General features: G+C 44.3%; 1 protein-coding gene across 3 annotated transcripts in view; it reads left to right on the plus strand.

Moving 5' to 3' along the window:
• SPAG17 (sperm associated antigen 17) overlaps window positions 1–19,961 on the plus strand; it is a 1,712,709-nt gene that overhangs the window by 1,334,130 nt on the left and 358,618 nt on the right. For all 3 annotated transcript variants that reach the window (XM_069635754.1, XM_069635756.1, XM_069635755.1), the window contains exon 35: window positions 14,937–15,064. In XM_069635754.1, the coding sequence (XP_069491855.1) occupies window positions 14,937–15,064 (128 nt within the window). The remainder of the gene's footprint in view (window positions 1–14,936; window positions 15,065–19,961) is intronic.

Consider the following 19,961-nt stretch of genomic DNA (forward strand, 5'->3'; position numbering starts at 1 on the left):
GGCATATCAACGGTAGACGCTTGTTGAGAAAGTGTGCCAAGTTATTGACGGCTGGTCTGGAAGGTTTAGTAATGGCGGAATCTTAGTGGTGGGTGACTAGAATGTGGGTTGTGGTTTCCATATAGATCCTTGGGATTTTGATGAGGCATATTTGAACTATTCTGGTGGTATTGCGAAGCGGCAATGGGGGGGAAGATCTGGTATGTAGGATTTGGCTCCCGGGGCTGGCAGCCTCTGATTGGGAAAATGTCTCACAATTCCGAGGAGTCTGAATGGCAAACCTGGTACAGGGGGAATAGCTCATCACTCTTGGACTACATCTGTTTAGATCATTTCTTAGTTGTGCGTCAGTGGCAAGAAATGATTGGAGCGACCACTGTTTTCTAACTGCAAGTTTTGATTTGAAATTGAATATCAGAGAATTTGGTCCCTGTCAAAGTTGGTGGACTGATTCAAACATTACTCTTCTGAATCAGAATGCAAGGGACTCCCTTAGCCGGTCCACCTTATATTGGAAGATCTCTAATTTCAATGCAATCAAGTTCCAAAGATACATTGGTGCTCAGGGGAATGCATTCAGTGGAGGGTATTAGAGGGAATGGACCGGCTAGGCATATCCATTGTTACGATAGGGATCTGGCTTCTGTAAAAGGTAATATGAGGAGGGACATTATTGGGGTATTCCGGTGGTGTGGGGGGCTTTTGAGGCTCATCAAGGGTGTCTGAGAACTACGGTATCCAAGTCTGCCTGAGATAGAAGGGAGATATATCCCAGAGAATTTGATCTTATTGGGGGATCAGAAAGGGGTGTGTCCTGGCCCCCTTGATGTTCAACCAATATATGTCTGATGTGACACCTGCCCTTGCTAAGGAAGGGCTGATTACCACAAAGGTTGGGCAACTAAAATCATCTGGCTAGCAAATGCAGACGATTATATGATCTTTGACCCAACTAGGGGCGGTCTGCAGAGGCTCTTAAACAAATGTGATTGTTATGCAAAAGAGAATGGCCTCATTATAAACCCCAACAAAACGCAAATCCTTGCATTTACGAAAGCAAAGGTGAAAGGAAGTAGACCTATTTGGCATATTGGAGGAAGCCCAGTGAGGCTAACAGATAGTGTTAAATACCTGGGATTAAATTTTTTATCATATAGGGGTCACTGAGGCTCTGCAGTACAAAGCAAAGTTGTTGGAATCGAAGATTATTAAAATCGACCATAGGTTTGGCAGATTCTCACTCAAACCGGCGCCAATGTTTTTCGAAGGGAAGATAATGCCGAAACTAAGATATCGTCTCGAATTAGATATGGTGAAGGTTCAGAAAACCCTGGATGGTATTGAAGGTAGAATGGGGAGGAGGATCCTTGGTGTACTCACTGCTGTGCCATTGGCTGCATTAAGATTCGAATTGGGGATTTCATCAATATGGACCAGGGTCCAATGGTCAGTATTGACCTTCTATGCGAAAATGATGGCTCCAATACCCAACTCACTGTATCATCTGATTGGTGAAAATGTCAATCTCTGTGGGGAGTGAAATGCTTTTACTGATAGATGTGAGTCTATTGTTTATAATATTGGCTCAGATTTAGGGACCTTGGTACATAACCCCGTGAGGGCTGAAAGAGCTTTGCTAGACTATGACTGGATTCAGACAACGGATGCCTTCCACTCATACACATCCCTGGGACATCTGGCACATGAGCATAAGCGGCGAGGCTCCCCCTCCAGTATTCTCCTACAATTTCTGAATCGGTTCCATCAGAGGTTGCTACTCAGGGTTTGGTGGAATCTTCTACCTACCAAGGAAATACAGCTTAGGAGGAAATTCATTCTGAGTGACACAGCAGGGTGTAGATTCTGTCTGACTGAGCCTGAGACACTAGGTCACTTAATTTTGGAGTGTGAATCACTTGAGTCGTTAAAGTCTACATTTTTGTCAGCCTTGCATCTAGATCAACTATCCTGCTGCAAAGACACCGCATGGAAGCGATGCTTGTGTATCCAAAATATACATGAAGGTCTGGCTATGTCAGGGGTTATTAAAAGTACAGAAAACTGGATGCGGTTGGCCAGATTGTGCCATATTGATCGACCTCTAGGTATAGGCTATGACTATCATATTTCCTCCTCTACTGTATTGGAATTTTATTAGGACATGATGTCCTTCTTAGTAACCAGGCTCGGCAGGTATATTAAATGTTATGTATCTATTATGCGCTATTTCTGTTCATTATATAATTTCTGATTTGTCCTACATTAAAGGGTGTTCATTTTTTTCCTTACTGTGCTGCTGCTTCAAGTTTTTTTGTTTTTTGAATGCCTAATATGTTGGATGAGAGATGTTTTTTAATATGCATTTCTCTTTGTTTCTTTTTTTATGATTCGAGTTGAAATTGGAAAGGTTTCATTTAAACCGTATGCAATAAAATAAAAATGACAGCAAAACTAAAAGGGGGCTCTTCGAGGGGATTCCAAGTTGAGATTGTGTTTGTTTAGACCTCCAGTGATTGGCTCCAATATGGTTTTAGTATAGAATCGCAATGGAACATTTTCGGTGTTCGCTAGGTGGCTAGCGCTGGAGTGGATCGGCGTGCCATTTGCACAGCTGGCGCATCCCTGAAATTTACACCGAACATGTCACCTCGCGATGGAAATGAGCAACAGTTTCATCGGTCTCAAAATATGCGATGTAAGTGCCCCAGTAATAAAAGAAAAGCTAATTTACATTATGTAGCCCACTCCGCCTCTTGTCTACAGAATCAAGAACATCTGTGAGGAAATGCTATAAATATGTGGCTCCAGCTGGTCTCCTCTGATCTGCAAGAAGCAAGTACCAATGATCACCCCCATGTCACAAGTCCCTGGGAATCCTCAGCCTCCTCGAAACCCCTGCTGATCCATCCCTGCTCAGCTCCACTGCAGCAATGCAGAGGTATCTGACACTGAGCACAACAGACAATGCCTGAATTATAGAAGGACTAAACTACAACCCCCAGAAACCCAATAGTGACATTTTGATTCCCAGGAGTCCATCTTCCACCAACACACACTCAGCTGGATGCGGTCTGCACCCCCCATAACCGGAGCATCATCTTCAACAAACTACACAATGCACCATACCCCAGGTTCTCTTTTCATCACTGTTGGAATGGGGTGGATTTTGGAAAGCCACCCTACTATGGTGAACAGGGAAGACACTGAAGTCTAGCCAAACCCATTCAACGTGAGGTAGCAGAGCTGCAAGGATTATACTCAGGAGAGGCGTGAAAGTGATCTTGGGCTACGACTCCGCACAGAACAACACTAATAGATCCAGTTACAGTTCAATCCAAAAATATACCATTGTTAATTAGGCCTTTAAAAGGCACACTTAGCAAATGAAACCTGTAGGCCAAATATTATGTGAGAGGTCAGAAATGTGAGGCGGACAACTTTGTGAAGGTTTTTCATAAGATGCCATTTTATTAACTCAAAAATGGGTTTGACAAACGCCTCACTATCCCTACCCTAAAGAGGATTTCTCTGCCTATCAAAATAAACTAAAGGAAACACTAACAAAAGGATCCGTCCCTCACACCTATTCATACAAAAATCCCCAACAAGGTAATGTATGGCAATTCAAATATAACAGAAATAACTGTTATGTTCCTTATAAACCTAATAACTGTGTGTCCTTGTAACCTGGTTGAGATCCCCTTCCCCAGATTCAAACAGGATTTTCAATCAACAGTTCAAAATAGGAAAGTTCTGTTTTGCAAACAGAGTTCTAATGATAAAGTTCTTCTTGCTCCAGAAAGTCTTTTACTCAGACTTGACCAATAGTTCAAAATATTCAAGACGTCTTTGTCCCTCCACTTGAAGCAGAGTTCAACACAACTTTTTCTTTGAAAAAAAATAATACATCCACAGTTCGTCTGTATCAACCTAAATGCTTTTGTCAGGATTGTTCCACCGCAGTTCACAAAATACTTGCATCAGCAATAATGATTTGTCAGGATGATTCTACACCAGTTAACAATATACTCTAGTGGTGTTGCCACTTCTTCAGTCTTATATCACAACACAGTACTTCAATGATTTCTACCTGGTCTACTCACCTGTCAGGTCTACAAATACAAAGTCCCTGCCCTGGTAGACTCGCCTGCCAGGACCAATGAAAACTTCTAACACTACTACCAGTACTTCTGTGCTTAAATGCACTTCTAACAACTTAGCAAAATCTTTTGATTCTCCACAACATCAAGTTTGACAACTACTTCTGAGAAGACATGAAACACATTGGTAATGTTTGTTCCACACTTGTGATTGCCACATGCAATGCAGGTTATGCTCCTCTCTTCCTGAATACTTTCTATCAGGAAGGCAACTCTGCTGCCACTCTTGTTTTCACACTCTTATATTAACCAAATGTTGAGAATCATTTTTGTTCCAACTCGCTATTCTTTGTCTTAGATAATGCTTGTTTATATCATTTACAATTGTTTCTTTCTCACTCTGAAAATAGAATTTACAGACAACTTGTTTCTTAATTGCCCTCTTTTGGTTTTGGCAGTAACAATTCTTATTATGACACTTTAGCTTCTTTGTATAAGTTCGGTATTGAAAAGCATTATTATTCTGCCACTTCAAGTTCTTTACATTAGTATTCAAAAGCATTAGATTTGGCCAGCGGGCGATCAGGTAGCGTTCTAGGGCCTCATAACACTAGTGAACTCACCAGGTATCGCAAATGCGTCCGTTCACTCCACTGGCTCCTGCTCTGCTGCTTTCTCTGCTGCACTCTGCCTGGCAAACTGCTTCCCGGGCCGACAGAGGTCGGGAAAGGAGCATTTCTCGCTCCAGGGACACTGAGGTGCTCGTCTGGCAACGGAGCCCACTTCACAATGGGGAAAGCCTTTCAACTTAAGGCTTTCCGCTGGGCGACCTCTGTATTTACGGGGCTGTCAGGGAGAAAGCTTTAATACACAGCGCTTCCTGCTGCACAACCTCTTAATACAAGGTCTTTGAAAATAGAGACCCTCTCAGAACCGACATCCGATCTGCAAACCACGGCAGCTCCGGGGTCTCTGCTTTCCTTCAACTGCAACATGGAGTTACAGTAATCACTCCACCTCCACTACTGCTCTCTATGGCCTGCACCTAAGGGGTTCTTTCATACTTCTCAGGCTCCCTCAGGTGTGCGCCATTAGCATTATTAGACTGCAACTTGCAGTCCAGTGTCTCTGCATCCCTCTTCTTCGTCCCAGTACTTTGAGCATTATGGGACTTGAAGTCCCTAATGTTCAAGCTACTTTTTCTATCCTGAATGTTGTTTCCAAGTGTAGCAATTTCATTTCCATCCCTAATTACATATTCTAAAGGAGTTTTGTAAGGACTAAATGAGTGGTTCTGATGTACAGAGGAATTCTAGTTTTCAGAATCTAAGATGTTAATGGTTTGATACGAAATTTACCATTCCACTGCTGATCAATCCCATAAATATGGGCGACTTTATGGGGGCGGTGGGGTTATTCACAATAAATGATTATGAAAGTTTTCACCACCATTAGGACAATTAGCTTTGGGAACGAAAACCTCCCTCTGACAACAAGCCATTACATTTTCTAGCATCACTGATTTGTATTCCTTCTGCTCCCAGGTGATCTTCCTGGCTAATACCACCCCCAGGGTCAGGATCAGGTAGCAGCTGCCTTCCCCAGGCCACCTGGAAGGAGCATTTACATAGGGTCTTTGTGAGGACTCATCACAATTACCACACACTTACTATAAAACAGAGACATACAATCACCCTTAGGAGAATAAAGAAAGCATTTTATTGAATAACCAGTGTAAAACAGGTAAGTAGTCAAATGCATGCAATTTAGTCGCAAACACTTTTGAATTACCATAATAACACTTAGTAAGTCCAGCCCTAAGATGGTTTGGGGCCTTGTGCCCTAAAGTCATCAGTTCCAAAGTCAAAGCCATCGGATAGAATTAAAAGTTCAAAAAGGTACATAAAGTTCAGGTAAGTAACTCACCCAATCCCAATACACGAGGATAGTTTTAGGAAGGGATCCTTGACTCAGTCACCACCAACCAAAGACAGGAAAAGAGTGAGATAGGAAAGGACTTTACGCCAACGTAACCCTATGGAGAACAGTGGGGGGGGGGGGAATAAACAGGTGCGTTAGCTTACCCTCCTTACTCCAATATCTCCATAGGACATGGCTGAGGTTCTGCATTCCGCTGGGATCACCTTTTACTGTGCTTGGTCCCATCGAGGAAAGCTCAAGGTTTGTGGGTGCAGAGGCCCTTTTTGGCATTAGGATTTAGTTTTGGTTGACCCCAGTGCCTCAATCTCAGTTCTAGGCACCTTCCAGCTGAACACCCTTGTTAAGAAAAGATAAAGACCTCTGCAAAGCAGGTGACCTCAGACCCTCCAGGGAGTGAAGACTGTTTGCCACATGAGTCACCACGGTCGACGGAGACAGGTGATCTTCAATGGACGAACAAAGATGCAGGTCCTGCATAGCTTTGTTGATGCAAGAAGGCTGAAAATGCAAGAGCAGGCATCTTGTTGTACAAGCTGAAGATCCTCCAAGTTCTGAGGATGTACTCAGAACAGTGCCTGCTGCAGTGAGGTAGCCCAGGAGAGAGCTGGTCTGTGCACTGGGTGGTCCAGGGACACCTGCGAAGGCTCAGACAGCATGAATCCTGGAACAGGGGTCTACACTAGTTGTTCCCACTGTTCCAGGGGTCGAAGCACCAAACAAGGCCTTCTTGAGATGACAGAGAAGCAGGGCTTTATCGGGACTTCACTGGAATTGGTGCTGGTCAGCTGCAGGAAACGACGTTGGGTCGTCAGTAGCTGCACGTCTTCGGAGGGGTATTGGCTCCAACGATTATCCCTGAATAGCTGCAGGAGTTCTCCTTTTCTCCATTTGTCCTTTTATCCAACGTTTGGACTGGAAGCTTACCCAGGACCACCAATAGTACGGATCTGTGCCAATCAAACTGCCACTGGTGATCTAATCAATCTAATCATGGATAGCCACTGGCCAGAACGTCTGCGTAGCAACAGACATTAAGCCACCCGGATGTACTCACATCTGGGCTCACGCACAAGCCGCATCTTTGCCCAGGAAAGCAGCAGCTTTCCCAAGGAAGGGCTTTTCACGTATGTTAATTCCAGACCCCAGAGTCCAGGAAGAAGGCTAAAGAACAATATGGCCAAAAGACAGGCAAAATACGTGAGGCAGCCCCGGACCTGGATTATTATAAATCAAAACACAGTGCTGCCTCAGGCCATAAACTACATACAAGTCACTAATGCAACCTGCGCATATCTTGGGTGCTGAATGTGACGTAGATTTGTATTTCCCTTTTTAAGTTTGGCTATTGGGCGACGATTGGGTGCTGCCTGTGAGGTGAAACTCTTGCATTGGAGGACAGCAGAACGTAGGAAGATTGAATGTGAGTAGGGACACACAGCTTGTGGGTGTTGTAGGGCCTTTTACCCACCCATTGACTTCCCACAACCATGCTGATCCCTATGTCAGTCCGCACTCACTTCCTACCCCACCCTGTCCAATATACAACCTCCTGTGATCTGTTTGAGCTATTTCTATCATGTAGTAATATCAAACTGTGTGCTGTATAGGGCCCACCTTTGGATTTCTAAGCAGTAGTCTGAGAATGAGTTGATTAATTGGCACTGTAAATTAAATGTGAGCTCCTGGTGCAATGACATTTTTATCATGCATAAAGCATGCATTTTGTATTTGTATTTTATTTATTTGTATAGCGCACCAGGCCCGAGGGCAAACGGGCGCATATCTTATGACAACAGGTACAAGAATGGCAGGGAAAAGAGTTACATCGATCAATCGATTCACACAAACAATAGGTTACATCAATAAAATAACGTTCATAAGCGCAGTTATGTACATAACAGTGCAGTTTGGTAGGCAAATTGGCGGGAGGTAGTTTGACAAAAAGATAGAAAAGGTGGAGAAGATTAGATGGAATGTGAAGGCAATTGGTCAAATGTAGCGGATAATCATAGCTTGGCTTTATGTTTGAATAGGGTGGGAGATGGCAAGGTTCTGATGGTGAGTAGCAGTGTGTTTCAGAGTTTGGCAGCTAAGACTGGGAAGCTAGCACCACCAGCTGTCTGTAGTTTGTATCTGGGGATGGTGAGGCATTGTGCTTGGGAAGATCCGAGTGATCGTGTAGGTAAATACTGAGAGAACCGAGAGGCTAGGTAGATGGGGGGCTTGGTTGTTAACACATTTGTGAGTAATGGCCAGGGATTTCAGTGATATCCTTTGGGCAAATGAAAGCCAGTATAGACTCTTCCTGGTTTCAGTGATGTGTGCAGATCTAGGAATGTTGAGGGTCGCTCTGATAGCATTATTTTGAATGATCTGGAGTTTGTTGAGGTTGCTGATGTTGCGTTGGTTGGTGCCTTGATGAAAAGCATTACAATAATCGAATTTGGACATAACCAAAGTCATAGCAAGAATAATGCAGTTCTGAGTGGAGAGGAATGGACGGCAGGCTGTGATCAGCTTACATGTGTAAGCAGAGGCAGCGACGACCGCATTAGTTTGTCTATTGAGGGAGAGTGTAGCATCAAGGTAGATTCCCAGAGTTTTAGTATCTTTGGATACTTTGATGGCGTTGCCATCGATATTGAAGGTGTTAAACGAGGGGTCAAGCTTATTAAGTCTTTGTTGGGTACCAAGGATGAGGAACTCTGTCTTGTCATTGTTGAGACAGAGCTCGTGTTGGGCCATCCAAACTTGGACAACTTGGTATAGGTGACACCCAGATACTCAAGCACATCAAACAGAGGTTTGGTAAATACGTTGTAGAGTGTGGGGGATACACATGACCCTTGTGGGACTCCACAGGGGAACGGAGTTGGGTCTGCCGATGAGGTAGGGGAGAATACTCTCATATGCCTATTGTCCAAGAAGGAGCTAATCCAATTAGTCGCTTTTTTCAGAAAAGTGGGCAGCTGTTTTCAGGTGATGGCAGAGCATTCGGTGACCAAATCGAAAGCTGCTGAAAGGTCCGGGAGTAGAAGGAGGGCCAGTTTGCCATTGTCTTTTAGATCCTCGATTTGAGTTTTGGGATCTAATAGGGCTGTTTCTGTCCAATGCTTGGGTCTAAAGCCTGATTGTCTTGTGCCGAGTAAGTTGTTAGTTTCCAGATACTTCTGTATCTGTAGGTAGACTGCTCTATCTAATATTTTTAGAAGGAACAGGACCGTGGTGATGGGTCTGTAGTTAGATGGTATCGCTGGATCCAGTGTGGGTTTTTACAGCAAGAGGATGACCCAAGGTTCCTTCAGATTGTTGGGGACAATTCCAGAGTGAAATGAGGAATTTATGAAGGTGGTAATGAAGGGGGCAAGGTCGTGAGCCGATTTCTTGATGATCGGTGCAGGGCAGGAGTCACATTGGCAGTTGGAAGGTTTTAGATTGCTAATCATTTTTTCAACCTCAGGGATAGTGAAGGGTGCAAAGCTAAATGGGGTGTGGGTGAAGGTGGTGGTTGCCGTCTTGGGTGCAAGGAGTTTAGTTTGGGAGGTGGTAAGCAGGGAGTTTTGTTTGGCATTGATTTTGGCTTGTAGGGTGGTTATTTTAGTGAGGAAAGCATTTTGGATATTATTGCACCATGTACTGTCTTTGCTACATGTGTCAAGGATGGGCGAATGGGATTCTAATTCTTTAAGAATTTTAAATAACTCCTTTCTGTTGGATTCTGCTTGCGAGATACGCTGGTTGTATGTCTCTTTTTTGCTCGTTAGATTGCTTCCTTGTAATTAAGGGATGCGATGAAGAGGTTGTCTTTGTTAGTTGCACATGGGAGACTTCTCTAGAGCGCTTCAGCCTTACATTTTACTTTACGCAGAGCTCCAAGTTGTGGCATAAACCATGAATTCAAATGGGCTCTTTGTTTAGCTTTCCTTAGTTTGAGGGGTGCTATAGTGTCTATGGCTTTGAGCAGTGTTTGGTTAAAGGTGTCCACTAGGACGGTGGGGTCGTTGTGCTGTGAGGCACAATTGTTAAGAATAGGTAGGATATGGGGAAGTAGTTTGGCCCTAGTGATGTCCTTTTTGTTCCTTGTAGGAATAGGGGGCGCTATATTAGGTTTAGGAGAGGGATTGGAGGCTGGTATATGAAAGATGATGATGATGTGGTGGTCAGACCAAGCACAGGCGGAGTTGGAGCTTATCGATGTGTTGCAGTTTAAGTCTGCAATCCAATCGAGCGTTCTACCTTTGTTATGGGTCGGTTCGAGGATGCGTTGCTGGAAACCTAAGTTAGGGATGATACTAGCAACCTCGGTGGCCATGAGATCCTTAGGATCTGATAGGCCAAGGTTGATGTCACCCAGTAGTAGAACTTGGGAGTTGGGCTTGGTGTTGTCAGTAAGGACGGATGTAATATCCTCTGCGAAAGAGATGAGGGGTCCTGGGGGTCTTTAAATAAGGTGTTGATCGGTGACAGGGATAGTTTAACTGATAGAGATTCGGTAGAGCTAAATTGGGTGCTGGGGATGAGTCTCATATTGAGATTGTCCCTATGTATAAATTCGACGCCGCCCACTTTGGAGAGGTTGGATTGGCAGTCATTTCTAAGGATGGAATAGCCATCTGGGATAGCGATGACCAGTAGTGGACCTGGTGCGGCATGTAGCCATGTTTCCGTGATGGTGATGAAGTCAAGGTTTTGGACGGTGAGGAGGTCTGTGATATCGAGAGCGTGGGCAGTGAGGGACCTAGCATTGATGAGGGCTCCCTTTAAGTCTTTAGTAGGGGTGGTCACAGGGTGGTCAGGTAGAGTCTGCGTGCTTGGCAGTGGGCTAGAGGTGTGGTGGTGGAGTGTGTTGCGCTGGGTGCAAGGTATGTGAGGCAGTCTGGATCTGAGTCTGGCGTTCCTAAATTGGAGTGAGTCTGGTTGATTCGGTGTGGGTTTTGTTGCAAAATGTTGAAGCCACAAGGCAGGTGCATTAAGATATGGGTTGGTAAAGTAGTCAGTGAGGGCGTTAGTTATAATGTTGTGCGTAGGTGTGACAAGGGGGGGGGGAGAAGAGGTGAGTCCATGGAAGTGTGTTTTGGAGCATAGTGGTGGGGTGTGTTCTAGGGTTGTGGTGGAGAATCTCTGCGGTGCCGAAAGATGGTGCGCAATTACTAATTGCCATGTAATGACAAGGTGTGTGAGGAGGATGCTGGCCGTGGACCGCAGCATCATATCGTGACACAGGTGGCCTAATTAGATTAGGTAGCGTGCGGTCGCTGTGGCGGCGCAGTATGACATATTCAGAAAACAATGCAGTTATATAGTGTGTGTGTCTAAAGGTTCTGAACGTGCATGCTAGGCAGACATAAACGGTCACACAATGGCAAGCAGTGAGTAAGATGGCACAAGTTAGGGCACAACAGTGAGCTTAATGCTAAATTCAAATGTCAGGGCACAGCAATAGGATAGATACTAAATGCAAGTCTAGGCACAGCAATGAACTTAATGCTAAATGCAAGTGTCAGGGCACACCAAAAAGCTAGATATTAAGTACAACTGTCTAGGTACAACAATGCGCTTAATACTAAATGCATGAGTCAGTGTAAACCAATAGGCTAGATACTGAGTACAGAGGTCTAGGCGCAGCAGAATGCTAAATACTAAGTATATGTATCTGGCACCACAGTGGGTTCAATGCTGAAAGGCAACTATTGGCGCGAGAGCTGGGCACCGATTTGATTGTTAAGGGGCAGTAGTTCAGGAGGCAGACATTAGGTAGTAAGGCATGATGGAATAGAGGTGGCCTGCTGGGCTAAGTGTCATACAATCACAGTGAGGTAAGTACCGAATTGGGTAGCATATTAGGCACTATAAAATCTGTGTGACCTGAGGCAAGCATGTGAGCTGTAATTCAACTCCTGGGACATGTGGGCTGACATACAGTAGGAGTTATGTATACATTGCGTAGACATTAAATAGGTCTAATTATTGTGAGTAGATAGCATAATGGCAATTTACAAAATACATAGAATGCGGCAAAGGTTGTAGGCACATGTAGCAAGATAATGCAGGCAAGATGTAGGTCAGATAGCAAGACAGGTGCTGGGACAATGGATGTGGCATGGGATGTGTTTGTCCATGTTTATTTCTTCCACGACATATGCAGGGAGGTAGTAGTCCAGTACTTGAGAGTAAAGGTACACTCATGGGGGAAGTTCAACAGTAGAGGCGCGCAGCGGAGGTGTGGAGGCGGGGGTGGGCGCCACGGTAATGAAGCCACACGTAAAGATTCTGCTTCGAGGTTTCAGAGCGGGTTAAAGAAGTGTGATGGGGATACATATGAGGAACAGGGTAAAGGTCTTACCTAGATGAGGAGATGAGCATGTGTAGGGACCCAGGGGAGATTCTCAAGATTTTTGGGCAGTGTTCCTGGCCCAGGCTCAGACGGCACACAACAGGCTTTGGACAGGAAGCCTTGTTGTGTGGCCTTAGTGGGTGGGCTGGCGGGGATTGGCAGATGAAGATTCAGTGGGCCAATCAGGCTTAGCCTAGTCCGGCGAAAAATAGCGGGCGGCCATTTTAGAGTTGGGTTTGCCTCGAGAAGGCTAATGGCGGCAAATATGAAATAACGATTTTCACGGCAGCATTTGCAGGGTTATGGAAGGTCCGCTCTCAATGTGTTTCTTTGCATCTGTTCCTTGCATTGAGATCCTGTTAACAAGTATTAGCAACACAGTCTTGACTGATATCATATGCCCACACCATTTTCCAGCGATTTCCTATCTAATGGCCAGATGGTACCATTATGGCAGTTCCTAGCAAATGCCTATTTAGGGCCCGTGCACAAATGGTATTGAACGTTTTTATCATGCCTAAAAGTTTGCATGTACAAAAAGACCTAAAAATGTTACCACCAAAGGTTCAAACACCAAGAGTTTGAACCTTTGGTGGTAGCATTGTAGATAAGTATATCAAAACATTTTTTTAAAAAGACTGTGGGGGTATCCCCGCAACACCCGGCTCACTATACTGTGTGGTATAGTGAGCAGGGTGTTGCGGGGGACACCCTCGCAGCACACCTGAAAATAACAAAAAAAACGGGGGCTGCAGGGGCGGCCCTCGCAACACTACTTTATAGTATAGTGAGCGGGGGTTGCAGGGGAAATCCCTGCAGCCCCCGTGAAAAAAAAAAAAGAAAAGGACCCTGAGGCGCTGGTTCCCGATCACGGAAGCGAAAGGGAACTGGCGCCGCAGGGACTCGGCGCGGTTGGATCACGTACATCCCGTGCAAATGCTAGAACTATTCTCTGATCTATGTAAATCCACTAGAGAGTAGTTCCCTTTTTGTCAGGTGAATTTGGGACATTTACAAATTAGGCCTTTTTATACTTGATGTTTATGACTACAGTGATTGTAACTAAATCAGATCTTACTTCTATTTGTGTCCCAAAACCCTGCTTTATCAAAACCATTCTAAGAAAATTCAGGAACCCACATTACTCTCTGATCACCTTCTAATAAAATGGCAGCACCTTTGGTTTGGATTGCATGGAAATGTGCACTACTCATGTGTGCATAGTCAAATATGGAACCTGGAGTCAGGGGTGGAATCTCTTGAAAACCAAAAGGGTTGGGAAAACTGTGAATAGAGCTTCTCACCACCACGTTCAACTCGCTGGAGCTTCTTTAATGCAGTGGTTGAAGTAGGCGGGCGTGATTGGGAGCGGTGCTCCTCTAGTTTTTTAAATTATGTTTTACTGTTCCTATACTTTTATTGTCAAATGAAACTGCCCTAAATGGTTTTGTTTTAAAATAAAAGTGTAGAAAGCAGTTGTAACTTGCACTTCAGTGCACTGCACCTTAAACAGCAGGCGCATTTGTTTGGGGTTTGTACTGTGCATGGGAGGGGGCATAGCGATGGGGTTTGTGGGGCAGGCCAGCAGGGAACAAAGTTCCACTACTTCTTTTCATGCACTTCGACCACTGCTTTAATGTGGTATCAGAGCTGCAGTGCAGTGGCAGGGCAAACAAGGCAGGACCCCCGCTTCCTCCATTGACTGTACATTGGGCGTTTGATGACGAAAGCTCTTTCTCGGGAGAGGTCCAGTGTGTTCAAGCTACTCCCGTGCAAACATATGTGCTTGTAGTCCTTCTCTTTATGTCAGTGCCTTTCGATACCATAGTCCAGGCTTCCTAAGAAGCAGAGTGAACATGCAACACCCATTAAAAAACGATGGCCACAGCGTCGACTTCTTGCGGCTTATTGTTCCAATGCCTGCCCTTCCCCCTTTCTCCCCAACTGCATGAATGGGTGTACATCACGAATGGGTGTACCCATGGAGAAATAATGTTTGGCATGGATTTGGAAATACCTCTATTCCGCAAGCATAGCAAGGGCGTATATTCCACAATTGTTTCTAACTTCTTTTCCTTCCATCCCAGATCTCGTGTATAACAGTAAGCCCTGGAGGTAAGGGGGGGGGGTCCCGACAGGTGTTGGTTCAGTGATTACTTTTCATTATTTGCTTACTTGCTTGTAACCCCTCAGTGCAATGTCACTTAAACATATTGTTGATTTGTTTTGGTAGTTTGGGGCCTACAGTCTCGACCAACATTCCCCAATCCTATTTAGGATGCACATGTACATCCTTAATGCACTTGAGTGGTAAATATCCAGCACTCAAATGCTCATTCTGATTCTTTGTACATTTGCACAGTAGCATGTGCACTTCTTTGTACATTTGCACAGTAGCATGTGCACTTTGTGAATATTCTGCGAAATCCATGGATAATTTCCATTTTCGGTGAATATGAGTACCACTAATAAATTGTTGTGTTTACCTCTAACAGGTGTGCTACCATTAATGCCTCACAGGTGTACAACCATTAATGACTGTTTCTGTTTCCCTCTAACAGGTGTGCATTCTATTACCATCCTCCGTCCCTTTCCCGAAGCATCTCGCTGGGTCATGAAGAAGGAAATTGACAACATTGTTCCTCCAAATCTCCTCTCTAGAACTTGGGATACATTTCCTCCAATTGAGGTAGACTTCCTTTACTAGATGGGACATTTGGGCCATGCCGTTTACATTAAAGCTGAAAGGTATTGCTGGTGTTTCAAAGGAATGCTTTATCATTGGAAAACATTCCTACTAGGTGTCACATAAGAGAGAGGTCATGATTGGTCAGAATCCTCATTTTATTTCTTTTTATGGCGCCAGCAGTGCACACAGTCACTTTGTGGTATTGTAAGTTCCCAGCTTACCTGGCCTACTGAGATTTGACATGTACCCACTAACCGCTTCTGGACTGTACATACTGAGGACTTAGCAACCAACTACAGACTGAACACCCCAGAGGCTAACTCCTGCCTCAAGGAGTCTCATTCTCTCTGGAGGTTCTATTCTGAAGGCTGGCTGCTGAATCTAAAAGAAACACAAGCACTCTTAGTGACTGTCTTATCTCCCTTTGAACATTATAATTATGCCCTCTGCCTTCCCAGACTTCACTTTACCTGATTGCCTTCGCTACTAGCTTGAAGGCTTTGTAAATATATCCCACAAGGTCTCTTCAGGGGAAATGTTCTAGGGGAAATTTGACTGTTGCTGCTTTCAATTAGGGAATAGTTCTATCTTTAACTCGGTCTTGGCTGCTTACTATTGAGGATTTTGCTTGAATACATTAACTGTAACTTGGAATTCCAAATGTTACTCTCAAAGTCTGTCTTTACTTTTTATGTAGCTCCTTTGGACTTTCACGCACTGTGTATCTTGAAATCCTTCTGTTGGTCACAATGCTTGTTTTACCTTTAATGTTGCTCCTTAAATACTTTCACGTACAGTGTGGCTTACCTCTGCTACAAACACTGCGTTCTCGCAATTCCGCACACAGTATACTTTTAAAGTTCGCCGCACATTGAGGGGATAGCTCTCAACCATTTGTGTTGCAAAGGCGGGTGAAATCACCCGATTTTGTTTTTGGCGGGTGAGACGCCCATTGGAATGAATGGGCGTGCAGGAGGTTTGACAGGTGAGTCAGCCCTTTACAAGGCGGGTGACACCCACCAAAAGTGTGTGAGTTGAGAGCTATGGTTTTGTTTCATCAACACGCTCCTGTGTTGACAGTCAAAGTCCTTCTCACCGCGCTGCAGTCTCTGGTGTATTGCATCATGCTACCGTGCTACGTGCCGTTGCCATGGACGCAAAGCAACCCTGATGATGAAGTCGTGCAGGCTCTCTCAACACTGGGTGCTTTCCTCTAAACCAGCCGAGGGCATCGCACCTTCACTGCCGATGCCTCCGAAAATGAAATATAAATGCTGCCTGGATTTTCTTTCGCTGCAAGACGCACAAACTCCTGGCTTACTGCTTTCTTTAACCATTTAACACTGCTGAGCGTGGCAATAGTTCACAAAGAAATACTTATCTCGCTGCTTTGTCTTCTCTTTAAATATAAACTTCACAACAAAAGCTGCTAATAACAGTCTCTAAGTCTTTAACACTTAGCTTAATTCTTCTTTGGAAAAGCATTCTCCCGTCAGGAATCATTCAAACTTCTTCAGGAACAAATGTTGCTGTGACCTTCCTTGTTAACTTCAGAGGATGAAAGGCAGTTTAGAACCCTGTTGTGGGGTCCAAATAGTCACAGGTTCCACCATAGCCATTTACTGCTGAGGTAACCCCCTCACCATCTTGGAATGGGATGACTCCACATTATCCTAGAAGCTAAAGCTAAGGAATACAAAACCCTACAAACTCCCACTCCCAAACATCCACAGGCACCACAAAAAGAGCCCAATACACATTTCTCTGACGCACACTCCCCACTTTACGCACAGCCCTCTTACTTCTGGGCCGAGACCTGACAGTAGTGCCCCGAGAGGGCAAGGGCCGGGGCATAAGTGGGTAGTCCAAGAGTGAGAGCGAGATAGGGAGACATGTGATGAAAGATGGAACACAATAATAAATAAAACAAGGTGAGAAGGAGAAGTGGTAGAGGTAATCACACGGTGCATCACAGTGAAGCAGGCAGATCTGGAGGCCACAGGCAGCAAGACTTGGAAGTTAAAGATTTGTTTTAAAAAAAACAAGTATTGAGTGTAGTTTTTACAACCAAAGGTGTTTTCTTCAGCCCTGAAAGGAGTGGGAAAATGATTCCAAAGGTTAGCCCCAGCATCTCCCAGAATTATGCCACTAACCATCCTTTTTCCCCCCTGCAAGGTGGATAGTGACATGGAAAAGGCTGATCCTAAGAGCCTAGAAGGGCAATAATTGGACAGTTTGTGTTCAGGGTAAATGGGTTCATTGGCCCAGTAAAAAATGCAGTGTGATTTGAATGCGTTTCGGGCAGACCATGGCAGGCGGTGCAATGCTTTCAAGGACGGTGCGATATGGTCTCTAGGTCTCACTGTCGCGATATGTTTAGCAGTAATCGCTAGACCTGCATCTGGTAGGTATGATGCTTGAGGAAGCCATGGTATAGGCAGTTTCGAGAGTACAGCCTGGAACACATGCTTTAACTCTTAAACTCTTATTTTCTCGTTTTTTGTTATCGAATAATACTCGCTTAAATGTTTATGTTCTGTAAAGGTGTCATGATTTGCTTTCAGCACCAAGATCTCACTGTGGTTGCCTGCGGGCACTGAAGACTTGGATTTGTTGAGCAACATGGATGCATGAGATGATTTCTAGGTGAACAGCCATGTCATGAAGAATCCCCCATATTTGCAGTGATCTTCGGTCTGTCGAAGCGAGAGTTCCAGAGGATGATCATCATTGCAAAAAAGGACAGGTTGCCTCTGTTGCAACTGCAGAAACATGAATGCATCAAGGAGAGCATGAAGAGGCTAATGTTTGAAAGGAACTTGAAGAACAATAGTGGAATAATATGTTGTTTGCAGTGGATTGGTAGGTCTGGTCTACGGCAAGCAATGCACTTCAAATTGACTCATTGGTGTCTCGAGAGTTAGACCAGCAATAGAAATCGAAGGAAAGGGTAGGAGCAACTGTCTGCACAGTTCTAACCCTTACTGCAAGGAAACCACAGCAACATGGTCATAATATACCCAATTCAGTATACAAACACATAAGATGCCAATTAAACCTGTCCTGTGGAGGTTCATGAACCCCAATAACCCGTTCGGAGCTTTGGATCTGTTGCCTCTGAATTTCTAGCAGCAAACTAAACACTTCCGGGGGGAAAGGGAAGTGGACCAAATAACAAAATACCAGATCTCAGTTTGCAGAATCTGTCTTGTAATCTGTGGCTCTGCTTAGAATCTATAATTAAATATGAATATTTTAATGTGACTAAAAATCTTCTGCATTGATAATAATTACTACTCTCCATATTCTGCAACCTAAGTACCTGGTTGCTTCCTCGAACAGCAATAAGGCTTTAATCTTCCACCTTTTGGTGATTTTAGATTCTCTATAGTAACTCTATTGTTGTCTGCTTGGAATAGCAGGTTTTTACGGATTCAAGTGATATCTGTATTTGTTCATTTTTTTCTTTTTACTATCACAAGGAATTTTTGAAGCTGGAATCTTGTTTGCTTCGGAATTGTACTTTTTTAGGTCCTGATGTTTCTTGTAGTCCTGCTTCCTTCACTTCAATGTGCTACTCATGCTTTATAATCAAAATAATTCCTGTTTTTTACCACGCTCCCAGCCCTTTATAATCCACAAATTCTTGTTTTCGCCATGCCACCCGCACCTTAGAATATCGTGTTGCCTAGCGACACGTAATGAATCGGACTGAATAGCTCGCTGGATTACCGGAGTCCATGCGTGCACACTCAGATTGTCGGGGCCTTCCACTACCCTGGCCAGGGTACAATAGTGTTCCTGATAGTGACTGCTACCACTATTGCGTGTGTTGAACAGCAATGCTTATTAGGGGAGTTTTCCTAAAGTCCTACCGGTAGTAAGACTTTAGTAAGCTATCCCAGTGGTTTGTAGATCCCCAACTCTTAGTATCAGTCTGTACTAACTCAGGATCTTGGTAGTGTGGCAGAGCAGTCAGGCTTATTTTAAGAGAAAGATGTGAGCTGTAGGTAAATACTCTGAATCTTAGACAGACACAGCAAAGAAGAACTTATACATATAATTATATAAAAGATATATATTCATTATATTTACACCAGAATCACTTTAAATACTTCAGACGGTAACGGTAGAACACTTAGGAATACTAGATAATACACTTTAAAGGGCACTTTCACTTTTGTGTTTGTTCACGGTTACAATTGTAGCAACGTTAGAAAGGGAAAAGACAAGGTTATCGTATCATCGGTAATTGCGCACTCATGCAGTTTTCAACAGGTTATACAGTAATGCATTTACTCTGCAAACACGTCTAGAAAAGTCACTTAAAGGGAGGAAAATAAGTGGTTAGTGCAACATAAGCTCAGTTCAAGGTTCTAGAGATGGTTTCTTCGTCTGGCAAGTCTTTTAAGTCCAAAAACACCCCCTAACTAAAGGCAGTTCAGAGAGGGCTTGAAGTCTTGGCAAATAGCAAAGAATGAAGAGCTGCTTCAGATTTCTTCCAGTGTCTAAAGTTATTGAAGCAGCAAGTTAACAACTAACAACGGAGACCGAAAAACAGGCTTGCAAAGGGGGACACAAGTAGACGCTTGGGTCAAAAGTAAGAGGGGGTTTCCCTGGACACCTCTAGGTGCACTCCAATGCTCTAGAGCAACTTCTCGGAATTAGGTAAGCAATACCTTTTTCCCCACAGTACCTTGAGTTTGATGGAAGTGTTTGTGTTGGCTTCTCCACGATGTAGCGGCTCTGGACCCAACCTTCTGATTCTTTGGTCTGGTGACGAAAGGCAGAACAATGGACGGTGTCTCCCAGCAGCAGTCTTGAGGCAGGACCTATGGCACGACTTTCAGCTACTTCTTGGTTCACTCTGTGGTTTTGGCACCTTTTCAGCAGCACC

Source organism: Ambystoma mexicanum, chromosome 7p, assembly GCF_040938575.1.
Source record: "Ambystoma mexicanum isolate Mex_15411 chromosome 7p, UKY_AmexF1_1, whole genome shotgun sequence".
Lineage (NCBI taxonomy): Eukaryota > Metazoa > Chordata > Amphibia > Caudata > Ambystomatidae > Ambystoma > Ambystoma mexicanum.